The sequence below is a fragment of the Balaenoptera acutorostrata genome, chromosome 16, assembly GCF_949987535.1.
Source record: "Balaenoptera acutorostrata chromosome 16, mBalAcu1.1, whole genome shotgun sequence".
Taxonomy (NCBI): domain Eukaryota; kingdom Metazoa; phylum Chordata; class Mammalia; order Artiodactyla; family Balaenopteridae; genus Balaenoptera; species Balaenoptera acutorostrata.
This window is the reverse complement of record NC_080079.1, coordinates 84,635,254-84,650,957: the sequence shown is the minus strand read 5'-3', so window position 1 is coordinate 84,650,957 and position 15,704 is coordinate 84,635,254. Positions and strand designations below refer to the sequence as shown.

At 38.2% G+C, this 15,704-nt stretch overlaps 1 protein-coding gene across 5 annotated transcripts in view; it reads right to left on the bottom strand.

The window, feature by feature from the left end:
- CABCOCO1 (ciliary associated calcium binding coiled-coil 1) overlaps positions 1 to 15,704 on the bottom strand; it is a 144,444-nt gene that overhangs the window by 99,512 nt on the left and 29,228 nt on the right. For 3 of the 5 annotated variants that reach the window (XR_009005658.1, XM_057530914.1, XM_057530913.1), the window contains exons 4-5: positions 12,791 to 12,935; positions 7,398 to 7,470 (exon numbers count right to left, since the gene is read on the bottom strand). Coding sequence is in view for 4 of the 5 variants with exons in the window: in XM_057530914.1 (XP_057386897.1) it covers positions 7,398 to 7,470; positions 12,791 to 12,935 (218 nt within the window). In the remaining variant the exon portion in view is untranslated. Of the gene's footprint in view, positions 1 to 5,908; positions 6,385 to 6,411; positions 6,582 to 7,397; positions 7,471 to 12,790; positions 12,936 to 15,704 lie in introns of those variants that run through there. The other 2 variants (XM_057530915.1, XM_057530916.1) reach the window with 2 other exon arrangements.

The window sequence follows — 15,704 nt, the reverse complement described above, 5'->3', positions numbered from 1 at the left end:
CAGAAAAGATGCTTGATATGATTTCAATTTTCTTAAATTTACTGAGGCTTGATTTGTGACCCAAGATGTGATCTATCCTGGAGAATGTTCTGTGTGCACTTGAGAAGAAAGTGTAATCTGCTGTTTTTGGATGGAATGTCCTATAAATAACAATAAATCTATCTGGTCTATTGTGTCATTTAAAGCTTCTGTTTCCTTATTTATTTTCATTTTGGATGATCTGTCCATTGGTGTAAATGAGGTGTTAAAGTTCTCCACTATTATTGTGTTACTGTCGATTTCCTCTTTTATAGCTGTTAGCAGTTGCCTTATGTATTGAGGTGCTCCTATGTTGGGTGCATATGTATTTATAATCGTTATAGCTTCTTCTTGGATTGATCCCCTGATCATTATGTAGTGTCCTTCCTTGTCTCTTGTAACATTCTTTATTTTAAAGTCTATTTTATCTTATATGAGTATAGCTACTCCAGCTTTCATTTGATTTCCATTTGCATGGAATATCTTTTTCCATCCCCTCACTTTCAGTCTGAATGTGTCCCTAGGTCTGAAGTGGGTCTCTTGTAGACAGCATATAGATGGGTCTTGCTTTTGTATCCATTCAGCAAGCCTGTGTCTTTTGGTTGGAGCATTTAATCCATTCACGTTTAAGGTAACTATTGATATGTATGTTCCTATTACCATTTTCTTAATTGTCTTGGGTTTGTTTTTCTAGGTCGTTTTCTTCCCTTGTGTTTCCCACTTAGAGAAGTTCCTTTAGCATTTGTTGTAGAGCTGGTTTGGTGGTGCTGAGTTCTCTTAGCTTTTGCTTGTCTGTAAAGCTTTTGATTTCTCCATCTAATCTGAATGAGATCCTTGCTGGGTAGAGTAATCTTGGTTGTACGTTCTTCTCTTTCATCACTTTAAGTATATCATGCCACTCCCTTCTGGCTTGTAGAGTTTCTGCTGAGAAATCAGCTGTTAACCTTATGGGAGTTCCCTTGTATGTTATTTGTCGTTTTTCCCTTGTTGCTTTTAATAATTTTTCTTTGTCTTTAATTTTTGCCAAATTGATTACTATGTGTCTCGGCGTGTTTCTCCTTGGGTTTATCCTGTATGGGACTCTCTGAGCTTCCTGAACTTGGGTGGCTATTTCCTTTCCCATGTTAGGGAAGTTTTCAACTATAATCTCTTCAAATATTTTCTCTGGTCCTTTCTCTCTCTCTTCTCCTTTTGGGACCCCTATAATGTGAATGTTGTTGCGTTCAATGTTGTCCCAGAGGTCTCTTAGGCTGTCTTCATTTCTTTTCATTCTTTTTTTTTTATTCTGTTCCACAGCAGTGAATTCCACCATTCTGTCTTCCAGTTCACTTATCCGTTCTTCTGCCTCAGTTATTCTGCTATTGATTCCTTCTAGTGTAGTTTTCATTTCAGTTATTGTATTGTTCATCTCTGTTTGTTTGTTCTTTCATTCTTCTAGGTGTTTGTTAAACATTTCTTGCATCTTCTCGATCTTTGCCTCCATTCTTTTCCCAAGGTCCTGGATCATCTTCACTATCATTACTTTGAATTCTTTTTCTTGAAGGTTGCCTATCTCCACTTCATTTAGCTGTTTTTCTGGGGTTTTATCTTGTTCCTTCATCTGGTACATAGCCCTCTGCCTTTTCATCTTGTCTATCTTTCTGTGAATGTGGTTTTTGTTCCACAGGCTGCAAGATTGTAGTTCTTCTTGCTTCTGCTGTCTGCCCTCTGGTGGATGAGGCTATCTAAAAGGCTTATGCTAGTTTCCTGCTGGGAGCGACTGGTGGTGTGTAGAGCTGAGTGTTGCTCTGGTGAGCGGAGCTCAGTAAAACTTTAATCTGCTTGACTGCTGATGGGTGGGGCTGGTTTCCCTCCCTGTTGGTTGTTTGGCCTGAGGCAACCCAACACTGGAGCCTACCTGGGCTCTTTGGTGGGGCTAACAGCGGACTCTGGGAGGGCTCACACCAAGGAGTACTTCCCAGAACTTCTGTTGCCAGTGTCCTTGTCCCCATGGTGAGCCACAGCTGCCCCACCGCCTCTGCAGGAGACCCTCCAACACTAGCAGGTAGGTCTGGTTCAGTCTCCCCTGGGGTCACTGCTCCTTCCCCTGGGTCCCGATGTGCACACCACTTTATGTGTGCCCTCGAAGAGTGGAGTCTCTTTCCCCCAGTTCTGTCGAAGTCCTGCAATTAAATCCCAATAGCCTTCAAAGTCTGATTCTCTAGGAATTCCTCCTCCCATTGCTGGACCCCCAGGTTGGGAAGCCTGACGTGGGGCTCAGAACCTTCCCTCCAGTGGGTGAACTTCTGTGGTATAACTGTTCTCCAGTCTGTGAGTCACCCACCCAGCAGTTATGGGACTAGATTTTACTCTGATTGCACCCCTCCTACCGTCTCACTGTGGCTTCTCCTTTGTCCTTGGACGCGGGGTATCTTTTTTGGTGAGTTCCAGTGTCCTCCTGTCAATGACTGTCCAGCAGCTAGTTGCAATCCTGGTGCTCTCGTAAGAGGGAGTGAGAGCACGTCCTTCTACTCCGCCATCTTGGTTCCAATCCCCCTAAAAATTATTTTTTAAAAAACTTACTTATTGTATTTATTTTTGGCTGTGTTGGGTCTTCATTGCTGCTCATTGGCTTTTCTCTAGCTGCGGTGAGCGGGGGCTACTCTTCGTTGGGGTGTGCAGGCTTCTCATTGTGGTGGCTTATCTTGTTGTGGAGCACAGGCTCTAGGCATGCAGTTTCAGTAGTTGCAGCATGTGGGCTCAGTAGTTGTGGCACGCAGGCTCTAGAGCACAGGCTCAGTAGTTGTGGCACATGGGCTTAGTTGCTCTGTGGGGTGTGGGATCTTCCCAGACCAGGGATCAAACCCGTATCCCCTGAATTGGCAGATTCTCAACCACTGTGCCACCAAGGAAGCCCTCTCTTATGATTTTATTTTCCTCAACTGCTTGTTGATTTATCTTTACATTAGATGATCCTGGTTCATTTGTCTGTTGATGTTTGTTTGCCATAGCTTGCCTCTAGAGACTGTAGGGGAGGGGTAAAGAATGATGGTACGTAGGTGTGCCAGTAGTTTATATTCAGTGTGTATTCATGGTCCCTTCTGAACATCAGTGGTCACTTCAGAACTGCCCTTCTCTTTGGTATCAATGTCCACAATAGTTTCTTTAGCTTTGGAGCAAATGCCATGGAGTCCCAGTGCTCTACATAAGCAGCAGAAGGTAAATGGGCTAGATGGTGCAGTTGCTCTACTTGTTTTATTTTCCCCCTAAAGCTTTCTCCCATTTCTGTATCAATTGAGGATGCCTAAATAAATGCAGCATTAACTCTGTAGCATCTTCTCAGTACATATGGGGCTGTAGTTTCATCTAATCAGTAATCTATAATTTTAGATGTCATAAAAGCTCTTATCTACAGCATTATGAATTTTGAAAATTTTGGTCTTTTATGGGATTTTAGATGGAAGAGGAGTTGTACATGTGTGCTTAGTTCACTCTTTTGAAAAAATCACTATTCCCTTTGCAAAAGTTCTTCCTGCTGCTTTTGGGGACTTATTCATCCTCTGTCACCCACTTAATACAGTCAACTTGGGTCTTCTAATAACATCACTCCTCTGGCCATAGTGACTAATTGAGAGTGGATGCATGACACAAGCACAGACAATAAGACTGGGAGGAAGAATGTCTCTTTCTTTTGGAGTTGCTAAACTGGAGCTGCCTCTTTCATGTCTACCACCAGCTGGAGGAAGCCTGTCTGCAGTAGAAGGGAACAAGGCCCTTCAGAAAAAAGAAATGAAAAAAGTCTAGGAGAGATGAGAGACTGAACCACGTGCATGTATACACCCACCCACATGAATTTACATACACACTCAATAACACTGTTGACTACTTAGATCCAGTTGGCTTTAGTCCAGCCTTCATCCCCTGCATTTACCAATTAGTGATCTAATAATATACCCCCCCACTTTTTTATTAATTATTTTGAGTGGAATTCCTTTCACTTGCACCAAAAATATAAAATGCACTTTCTGGCTAACTCATTCACAACCTTTAGATTTCCTCTTAGATTTCACTCATTACTGGAAGCCACCCTATATTGTAATTATTTATGTAATCATCTCTCTCCTCTCATTTGACAATAAACTCCTTGAGGACAAGAATCATTGCTCGTCACTGTGTACCCCTAGAACTTAGCACAGGCCTAGAGCACAATAGGAACTGGATAACATGTGGAATAATGAATATATAATTGTTATAGCTGCATCATCTCATTTTAGTAGATGCCTGGCAGTAGATACCTGGTTAGAACCATGACTTAGGGTATCTGCTATGAGTTTTTTGACCATCATCATTGCTAATATCCAATAGCGTTCTTTGTGTGCAAGTATTCACTGTTTCTTCTAGTTTTCAGGTAACAAAAGCAAATGACATAGCAGTTTCCAGGTTTCTGGGTGGGTCCTTAAGGCCAAAGAAAAAATATATTCCTTAAGGAGATTCTGGTTCCCTTACAGTTCTTAAGTCTGTGGATCTGTGGTCTAATTGCATTGTCAAAACAATAGATTTGGAGAGCTCCTGGCTTGGGTGCTTAAAAGGGAATCCTCATCTCTATAAATAAAATAAGTGTCACACAGTACTTCACCCACTAAGATGGCTACAACTACAGGTATCTGCTGCCTTCGTTTTCTGCTCCATTCTGTCATTATTCTAGCTCATTCTAGTTGTTTACTGCCTTTTTCAATGTATATTGCAAACAACAACACTATTATATGCGAACCAGTGAATGAACTACAACACATGCTGCTTATAGAACTATACCTATTAGATTTCTAGATTATGAAAAATCTCAGGTCAAGAATAATGACTTACCGAAAATATGCCTCTAAGGTGTAACGTGAAATTTCTTGAAAAAGGTGAGTAGAAATTGTTAGAAACAATTGTCAAATTCAAAAATACAAATTCAATTTTCTTTAAACTAAAACCCAAGTATGAATATGATTTATTTATGTTCTCTATTAGTAATTAGAATATTTAGCCATTATTCTTAGAGGCAATTTACATGTTTTCTTATAATCATCTATCCACAACTAAGAAAGAAACTAAATTTTGTCAGTGTTATCTACCTTGAATGCTTGCCTGAGATTTAAATTTGGAACATTTATATGGCTTTTGTATGGCCCTTGTTTGGTTCAAGAGCCCTGAGGTCAGTATGAATAATTACATTAGTGGGGCAGGCCTCTGCTTCCTCCATGAAAGGTTGTTAATTTAAAAAACGGTATTTGCACCAAAGGTTATCAGGCACTTCTAAAATGCCACAAAATGTTGTAGTATAACACTTGCTTTGGTTAATCCTTTAAAATTCTATGAACGGTCTAATTCTTTAAGACCCAATATCCTTCCTTAAGGACTTTTTTTTTATAGCTCTGGTCAGCCTGGGGAAAATACAAAAGACAATAGAAAATAAATGAGCCAATCCTTGTCTGCTTTCTCCATTTTATCTTTCCATAAGCATAAATGTCACCTAAATATAACCTTACAATGGAGAAGAAAGGCACGATTGTGTAATTAACAAAGAGAAAAGGGAGTTCTTTATGAAATTTTTTTCTTGATGATTCTAAATGTCTGCATATGCTGCTATTGAAGCCACTATCATTTTCCCAAAGTTTTGCTGAATAGGTGAGATAGTATTGTATTCCTAACAGATAATTACTGCAATGCTGTCACACTGTATGATGTAATTCTGAAATGGAAACGTTGTCAGTGAAAGTTTGTCAAGTGACACCTAACTCAAGCTACAGTATGAGGAGACTGCAAAAAAGCAACTTTAAGGAAAGTCAAAAGCAAAAAGGGTTCCTTGTTTTCCTTCAGCTCATTTAAAAGGCCAGCATTAGAATAAGTACCCAAGTGGAGACTGATACACAGTGACTGAGGTGTTTAATGAAGTAAGCAATTTATAAACTGCAGAATAACAATACTAGGGAAGACAGAACAGTTGGCACATTCCACCTGGTTCTTAATATCAGGGAAATTATAAAGATAATGTAAATATCCCCTTATTCACTTTATTTATTTATTTATTTTTTAATAAATTTATTTTATTTTTTATTTATTTATTTTTGGCTGCATTGGGTCTTCGTTGCTGCACACGGGCTTTCTCTCATTGCGGCGAGTGGGAGCTACTCTTCGTTGCGGTGTGCGGGCTTCTCATTGCGGTGGCTTCTCTTGTTGTGGAGCATGGGCTCTAGGCGTGTGGATTTCAGTAGCTGTGGCCCACGTGCTTCAGTAGTTGTGGCTTGCGGGCTCTAGAGTGCAGTCTCAGTAGTTGTGGCACACGGGCTTAGTTGCTCCGCGGCATGAGGGATCTTCCCGGACCAGGGCTTGAACCCGTGTCCCCTGCATTGGCAGGCAGATTCTTAACCACTGCGCCACCACGGAAGTCCCATCCCTTATTCACTTTATGTCTGACCATGGCCATTCCCATCTCCTATATTTCTAGGCAATACAGCCTCCTCAAGCAGTTGAGAATCTAAGGAGCACTTCTGATGGCATCTTTAGCCTCCTTAAGATGTTCTCTTACCCAGGATTCATTTCTAGTAAATACATATATGTGATTATATGTAAGGTTGTTCAAAAGTATCTTTAAGTAGACCATTTCCTGTAGAACTGCTATTACATGCACTGTCACTGAATCACTTATGTCGTATTAAGAGGGGTTACTATGTCCTGCATTATACTATATGCTGTGTAGAAATATAGCACGTGATCCTTGCCTTCAAGGAAATTACAGTTGGATTATGTTAACTATATCAATCCACAGGAAACAATTAGAAAACCATATAACATGGTACAGATTTACATGCTTATTGGTGTGCTAAGAGTAGCACAGCAGAAAGAGATCAATTCAGATCAATTCAGCAGAAAGAGATCAATTGGAATAAAATAATAGAACGTGATTAAAGAGTTTGTCTAAGCCCTTCCTTTGAGATGCAATGCAATTAAGGAAGGTCTGCTTCATTGAGGAAGTGGGATTTGAATTAGGCCTTAAACAATGAGTACACTGAAAATAAATGTGAAATTAGAAGAGATTTAACCAAATTAATTTATCTCACTTTTCCTGATTTTATTTGTACGAAGACGTACATACTCTATCCAACTGAGCTTTGTCAAATAATCCATAAATACATAAAGTATACATGATTAACAATGCTTTAATGCCAAAAGACAGCTTATTTTCTTAATCCAAAGCTCACTCTATGTAATTATTCTTTTTGCAAACTACTAGTTGGTTATATTAACACTTGAGTAATCTTGACAAGAAGTTGCTTTAAGCTGTTAAAGATCCAGATGCTGATCAGCATGCATTAAGTGATTCAGCTTAATTGGTTCCATCTAGATAAATTACTTACCTCAGTTCCTATCACAATTTCTTCCCTGGCAGAGAAGAACAGAAACTCATATAGCTTGTAGTGTTGAAATAAGCTGAAATACAAAATAAATGTGGAAAGCTGATAAATTTATTTCAGGAAAAAAAAGCAAATATGTAAGAATATTTATTACAGGAAAGTTGTTTGAATTGACCAAGCTAAAGACATTAAACACTAATATGAAGTTAGCCACCTCCTTTACTCCAAAATAAGTTGCCCAGAAATGCTAAAAAATTAAAGGTTTACTTTTTTGAGACATTGACACTACCTAAATTAATATCAGTAAACTAATCTGTGATGAGTGGATAGGTTTGGGGTAGATTTCATCTTGACTTTTCCTGGCTCACAACCATATATTGCACTGCCTCTAAACAACACCAAGGGGCTTCCCTGGTGGCGCAGTGGTTGAGAATCTGCCTGCCAATGCAGGGAACGCGGGTTCGAGCCCTGGTCTGGGAAGATCCCACATGCCGCGGAGCAACTCGGCCCGTGAGCCACAATTACTGAGCCTGCGCGTCTGGAGCCTGTGCTCGGCAACGAGAGGCCGCGATGGTGAGAGGCCCGCACACCGCGATGAAGAGTGGCCCCCGCTTGCCACAACTAGAGAAAGCCCTCGCACAGAAACGAAGACCCAACACAGCCATACATACATACATAAATAAAAAGAATGTAAGCAGACAAGAATAGCATTAAAATAAATAAATAAATAAACAACACCAAACTTCACATTCTTTTTCATGTTTTGCTCCAAACTGGAGTCAATTTCCTCTCATATGAATAGCACTGAATTCTATAGGCTACTTCCATATCAATTACTTCTCACGTTCTCAAAGTGTTTCAAGATTAAGGTAATTTCTGATAACACCTGAAGAATGATGCAACATTAACTGAAATACTTTTTAGATGAATGATTTTCTTGAAGAATATTCCATTACACATCAAAGAGAGGAATTTGAGCAAGATAATTTCTTTAGTTCCTACCTGAAAGACTAAATGGTCAGTGTATAAAAACTATAAAGAGCTAAAAGAGCTTAAAAATATATAGTTCAAGTAAGATTAAAGATATCAGCAATGTGTTACTGAGAGTTAAAAATTTACTGAAGGGTTGACTTCTAATATCCTGTTTGTGATAATATTTAAATTTTTCTAATTCTCTTCCTGCTGGTTGGGAAAATTAATAGACTCATAATACAGCAAAATGCCGAAGAACAAAGAACTGTCTTAGTGGTTTCTCTTTCACTCTGGTGCCTTTTGCTATTTAAGAAAATTGATTTTAATATAACTGAGAAATTAACATTTGCAAAATGTAGCTACAGAGCATGTATAATAATGGCTTCTCCTGAATGCTGTAATGGATCAAAGTCTCAATTCATTTGAAATCAACGAAGAAATCCTCAGGCAGCTGGGTCTCTCTGAGTTATATTAACAGTTGATCTCACTACTAACACAATCCATTAAAAAGTGATGGGTGTACAGACTCAGTCATGGTTTGTTTTATTTTGTTTTATTTTTGACTACATTCAAATTAGTCATCAACATACAGAAAACTAACTTAGCTTTTGACATTACTTTGATTTGTTGGCTAGAAAATACAACAAGATTAGTGAAGTTTGATGATCCAATGAAGCAAAATAAATTCAAACTCTCCTTCCCTTACATTGGTTACCTAGAGAAAGCTTCAAGGTTAAAACTATCACATTATCAATAACTGACTTTGAGTAGAAAAATTAAAGACTGTAGAATATTTTGGAAATAGCTTGGCTTCTTCTCAGTTAACTAGTCTAAAACTTTCCTTTCCCCATCTGTGTCACACAGCGAAGTCAATTCATAAATCTTCCTTCCTGCAATTTCATAATCTTTCCACGTTATTCTCCTCATTGCATACAGTTATTAGATTATCCCATACCAAAAAAGAAATTCACTTCTTACAATGAAAATAAAATGCTTGACTTGGATGCAGTGGCCAAAGATACAGGGTTGGGCAAGGCCAGGACTACAGTGAGACATAGAATGGGGGGGCCACCAAAGGGAGGCACTTATTCAGGGGTAGGTCAAAAGTCATACCATCATTGCCTTGCTCTGGTCCCCACCAACAGTTGGGGTTCTCTCACTTTACCAGGGAGCTCTTAAATGGCCTCACATGGGAACAAAGTGACACTTCTGTTATGGGAATGTATTTTTTCCCTCTTCCTTTGGACTCCCGGCTGACTCAAGCCCCTAGACTATTTTTGTCAAACATCTTGTCTTGGTCCTAAATCAAAGGGCGACTACTCAGAATGAAAATGGTCAAGAAATCTGGCTCCACGCCAGGAAGTGCACTGTGTGAAGAGGGGCAGTGTTTTCTTATATTGAGTATATGCCTGTGCACTTTACCTTCACCTGATTTCCAGGGAATACATAGAATACACAATGACAGAAATGTCCTTGAACCAGATACATGTCTAAATGACGTCTTATATTAAAAAGCTATGTAGGGGCTTCCCTGGTGGCGCAGTGGTTGAGAATCTGCCTGCTAATGCAGGGGACACGGGTTCGAGCCCTGGTCTGGGAAGATCCCACATGCCACGGAGCAGCTGGGCCCGTGAGCCACAATTGCTGAGCCTGCGCGTCTGGAGCCTGTGCCCCGCGACTGGAGGGGCCGCGATAGAGAAAGGCCCGCGCACCGCGATGAAGAGCGGTCCCCGCACCGCGATGAAGAGTGGCCCCCGCTTGCCGCAACTGGAGAAAGCCCTCGCACGAACCGAAGACCCAACACAGCCAAAAATAAAATAAAATAAATAAATAAATAAATAAGAAAATCCTTAAAAAAAAAAAAAAAAAAAAAAAGCTATGTATAGGGCTTCCCTGGTGGCACAGTGGTTGAGAGTCTGCCTGCCAGTGCAGGGGACACGGGTTCGAGCCCTGGTCTGGGAAGATCCCACATGCCGCGGAGCAACTAGGCCCGTGAGCCACAATTACTGAGCCTGCGCGTCTGGAGCCTGTGCTCCACAAGAGAGGCCGCGATAGTGAGAGGCCCGCGCACCGCGCATAAATAAATAAATAAATAAATAAATAAATAAATAAATAAATAAATAAATAGCAAGCTATGTATATGTTGCATAGATTACTCAGTACTCATAGCAATGCTGGGGAGGAATTTTGGTATTCGTTTTTTCAATTCACAGACACATCATGGAATATATAGTGTAGACTCTATTAAAAGAATCAAATGAAATTTCAAATTTTTTAAGCTTTATTTATTAAAAAAAATTTTTTTTTGGCCACGCAGCCTGTGGGATCTTAGTTCCTTGACCAGGGATCTAACCCATGCCCCCTGCATTGGAAGCATGGAGTCTTAACCACTGGACTGCCAGGGAAGTCCCCGAAATTTCAATTTTATTGTCAGTTAAGTTTCATGTGCTACAGGTCATGTTCCAAAACGCGCACTCCCAAAACTGACTAGGGCTTTCACTGGTTGATTAAGCTTAATTATCAGGTTAAATTGAAAAATAGTTATACTTGTTTTTGATAACTGAGCTAGCTTCATATTTAGAAAACTTCTTTGCAGTCATTAAAATGAAAAGTATTATATGATTTAATTGACATTAAACTTGCATTTGTGGACATATGAGACATTCTGAACAGGTGTTGCAGAAAAGCACATTTCTCTTTACACAACTTCAGAATCAATTCCAGATATCCTACTTACCAACTGATATTTTAATTTCTGTGACAGAGACACTTAAAACATGTAATTTCTTTGAAATCACAATATAAAGATTAAACAGCATAAAAGCTAGTTCTGATTTATTTTATTTGACTAAACTTTCAAATATTACTTTTTTTTTTTTTTTTTTTGCAGAAGGCTAGGTATTTTTGGTGTGTGAAGTTACCCTGGTTAGGGTCAAAAGGTGACTGACACTGACATCCCCTCTTCACTTAACCGTTTTCTGAATGTCAATAAAATGTCAAGAAATACGCTGATGAACATTTGTCCAGAAAGATGATATGAAAGAGAAAAGAGCCGCCATCTTTCACCATCTAGAAAGTGCATGGGTTTTGCTGCTGTGGTTAACTATCAGTCCTGGTGCCCATTATAAAACTCTTGGGCTGAGAGGTCAGCTGAAAAATGTATTCTGCAGGAGAGACCTGGAAGGCTCAAATGGAGAGAGAAGGGAAAGAAGGATGCTCTACAAATGTGCAGAGAATTCCCCCTGCCCAGTGATTTCCAAACTCTGATGGGAGAAGAAATACCCTGGGGAACAAGTTCTCCTCCAGCTCTGGATTTGCTCGCCCTTCCCTCCCCCACAAATAAGGATCTCCCTTTAATTGATATGAAGACTACTGTGGCTTTTAGTGAGACACACACATTAGGAGGTATACTGTAGCATTAAGAAGTCATATTATATCAAATGCTATTACATAAAAATATATCATACACCATTATTAATTCATGCCAGAAACCAGTATATAAACCTTATCATATTAAACACATTAGTTTTTTAAAAACTTCCAGGCTACAACCAGGATCCTTGCCAAGCAAATCATGAGCATGTCTAGACCATCATACAGCACCATTTATTTTAGAATTGTAAAACTTAAAGTTGGAGAGTACTGCAGTATATAGTAATAGAGGAACAAAGAAATTCTGCAGAAACTTTTAGTTAGGCAAAAGAAAGATTTTCACCAACTCTTGTTTAAATATTTGCTAACTTTAAAAATGTCCCTTGGGAGAGATGCAAAACTCTAATGCAGACCTTGTGATAGATCATATAAAAAGAGAGATTTCTTAGTTCAACAATGAAGAATCATTGTAACAAAAACTTTCCCTCCATCCACCATCATTTTCGAAGCACAAAGACTTAATGAGTTTAATTGGTCAATACTACAAATATTTCAGGGTATATAATAAATTTGAGGAAGTATGTACATAAATCTCTTCAATTTCTAATACAAAGCATTTAAAATAAACGTTTAAATGGAAATAAATGTTACTCTTTAAAATGTAAAATTTTAAGGTCAAGGTCAACTACCTATAGTATAGTCTATTGTAATCAAATCTGAATAATCTGAAAGAATCATTTGATTAATAAGAACAGTATTATTTAGAGATACAGAGAAAAAAATTCTTAGATAAGAATTATAGATCTAAATGAAATTATGCTTATCAAACACAAACTTTTTTTTAAGAATGCAATGAAAGCCAAAATGTTCAATGTCCTGGTTTTTATTTATTGGATGGATGATTTGAATATTATCTAATTATTGGTTGGGTTAATTACTGCAAAAATTTTGTAAATGTCTAACTTCATTAAAAATTGGATTAGCTTCTATTTAATAGACATTTTCTAGAAAACATAAAGTGAAAACTAAATGCTACTGAAAAAAGTCCATACCTGATTTTCAAGTAATCAACAACAGCATTGGCTTGTTTTACATCAAAGATATTCCATTCCTCATTTTTTTGTGAATGGGATGGTCCTATTTCAGCCATAACTTCTCTGAGCCATTTTATGCTGTCTTCTAAGGACATATGCAGTGCTGAAATAAAATCCAAAGAAGTCTAAAGCATTATTTTCATAGATGTTTTGGCAACAAAATAACCCAAGATGTCCTTAATGTGTAACAATTCCATTTTTTCAGTATTTGTGAGGACAAATGATAAAACTATTGTTGTTTGTTTATGCTAATAATTACATTTTATGTAAAAGAACAGGAGCTTACACACCCAACAATTGTAAATTACCTTAATGCTATACAACTGTCTAAAGAGTTTGTTTCCATTTTAAGATGCAAAAAAAAAAGAACCCTCAATCTATCTAAAGATTACTTTAGAATGGAAATGAAAAAATTTTTTTATGATCTTAGATTAATAGATAGAAACGACACAAGGTTGGTTGGATTAGCTGGTAAGGAAGGTCTACAAGGTAGACTCAGCCACTGTAGACAGTAGAACCAAACCCAGAGCTGAAAATGTAAATGAACAGAGTCAACTAACACTAGGCCTTAGTTGATTGTTACCATGTGGGAATTTGGGTCTGAAGATTTTCAGTGGATGCCAGAAATATGGATTTTTATGTAAAAATCAAGATTTTTTTGTTTCCTTTCCAAGCTACAGACATAACTTATGTAAGCTGTTTCTCAAATGTATGCCTGATGGTGGTGGTGAGAGCCAGATGACAGTGCAAAAAGAGTGACACTGACACCACTTTGCCACCATTACCAAAAATAAACAAGTCAATGATTGTGGTCTATTCTCTCGCAATTAAAAGCAAACAAACAACAAAGCAAAACTATCTTCTAAGGCATCTGTCTAGTTGAAAAAGAAGTAGATAAGTGTCAAAAGCCTTGGACTTAAATTTTATAACGTGTATAATACAAATATTAACCTCCATCTTCTTTTCATATTTTCACTTGTGGCAGACAAATATTATTTACAACACACACACACAGCTCCCTGCATCCTGAGGAGAATCCAGGTAACTGGAGTGTCCAAATTGTCCTTTGCTGACAAGTGAGGGGTGTCAGGACACGAGACCAAACAGCATGGAGGTGGAGAGTTGAAAGGCTCTAGCAAAAACAAGGCTGGATTGGTTGCTTGGAGGAGGTGATTGTCAGCTGGTGGCCAGGATGAGGGCCTGGGGGAGAACTGTGCTGAACAATGTGAATCTCACCTTCCCAATCCCAACCAAACTTCTGTCTCTCTTAGGAGACCATTAGTAAATTTTCCACGTCTTGTTAATGGGGTGGCTTTTTCAGCGAGGTAGAAGGGGAGAGTGCAGAGGAGTTATGAGAACACAGGCTGATTGTTAGATCCAATTATTTCTGGGTTACATAGCTTCTCTTTCTGGGATATAAGTGCCAGGTCCCCAAATTACTAATAAAATGACAGTGAAGTAATTTAAAATTTTGGAAGACACTATAAACACCAACTTATAATTTGTTTAGTCTAGATTCTTTTCTATGTGTAGGAATTAGAAAAGAAGCATAAAACTATATAACAATTAAAATCTGGTTTAATGAATGACAATTAGTCCAATTCTCATGGCCTCCTTCCAGATCCTCTTTTATGTCTGTCAGATACATAGAATTATTACTGGATAACTAGGCTTTCCTGTATCATTCTAAGTGGAGTTCAATTATTACTGAACATTTTTTCTTTTTTAAAAAAAATTTATTTATTTATTTATTTATTTTTGGCTGCATTGGGGTCTTCGTTGCTGCGCGCGGGCTTTCTCCAGTTGTGGTGAGCGGGGGCTACTCTTGGTTGCGGTGCACGGGTTTCTCATTGTGGTGGCTTCTCTTGTTGCAGAGCACAGGCTATAGGTGCATGGGCTTCAGCAGTTGTGGCTCTCAGGCTCTAGAGCTCAGGCTCAGTAGTTGTGGCGCACGGACTTAGTTGCCCTGCGGCATGTGGGATCTTCCCGGACCAGGGACTGAACCTGTGTCCCCTGAATTGGCAGGCAGATTCTTAACCACTGTGCCACCAGGGAAGTCCCTATTTCTTTTTCTATGATAAACTTCTTTTGAAAATAGTAAGATTAATTTCAGAAATGAAAAATCTGTTGGATAAAAGCAATTAAGAAATGAATGGATTAAAATCTGAATCAATTTATTAATAAAATGGTATTAATTAGAAATGCAGAGAAAAAATTTAGATAATTCTAATTCTAGATGTGATTATACTTATCAAGCACAAAAATTTATATTACTATTTCCTTATGTTAAAATATAACTGACTCTTTAAAACTGTTTTTCTATGTCTAATGTCTTTCTACAGATAATGGCTTTAAAAATTAGGAAAGTTATCATTTCACTTATCTAACTGAAATGTTTGCTCTTTTAAAAATCACATTTAGTGATGTGATTAAAATATGAAAGACTAAACCAATTAAATACTAAGGGCTGTTAGAAATAAAATTTATCCTTGAAAATTTAGGGTAATGAAAGAACATATTATACTTATAATTAGCTGGAAGGTTTAGATTGGTACCTCATAACTGCCATTTACTAGCTAGGTGATCTGAGTTTCATTTTCCTTATCTGTGAATGAGAATAATACCAATTCTCAAAATAATAGTGCTGTTGTGAAGATCAAATAAGGAATGCATGGGAAACTCTTGGTAAACTGAAAAGATACATATACATTACATGTATATAGTGCTTTCTAGAATTCAGCCCAAAGCCAGGCACATCTCACGTAGTCAGGAGGATGGGCTCTCGCTCTCTGGGGTTCAGATTTAACCTCTCTGAATCTCATATATTCTTGTCATTTCTAAAATGAGGAGAATAATGGAACTATCTCATAAG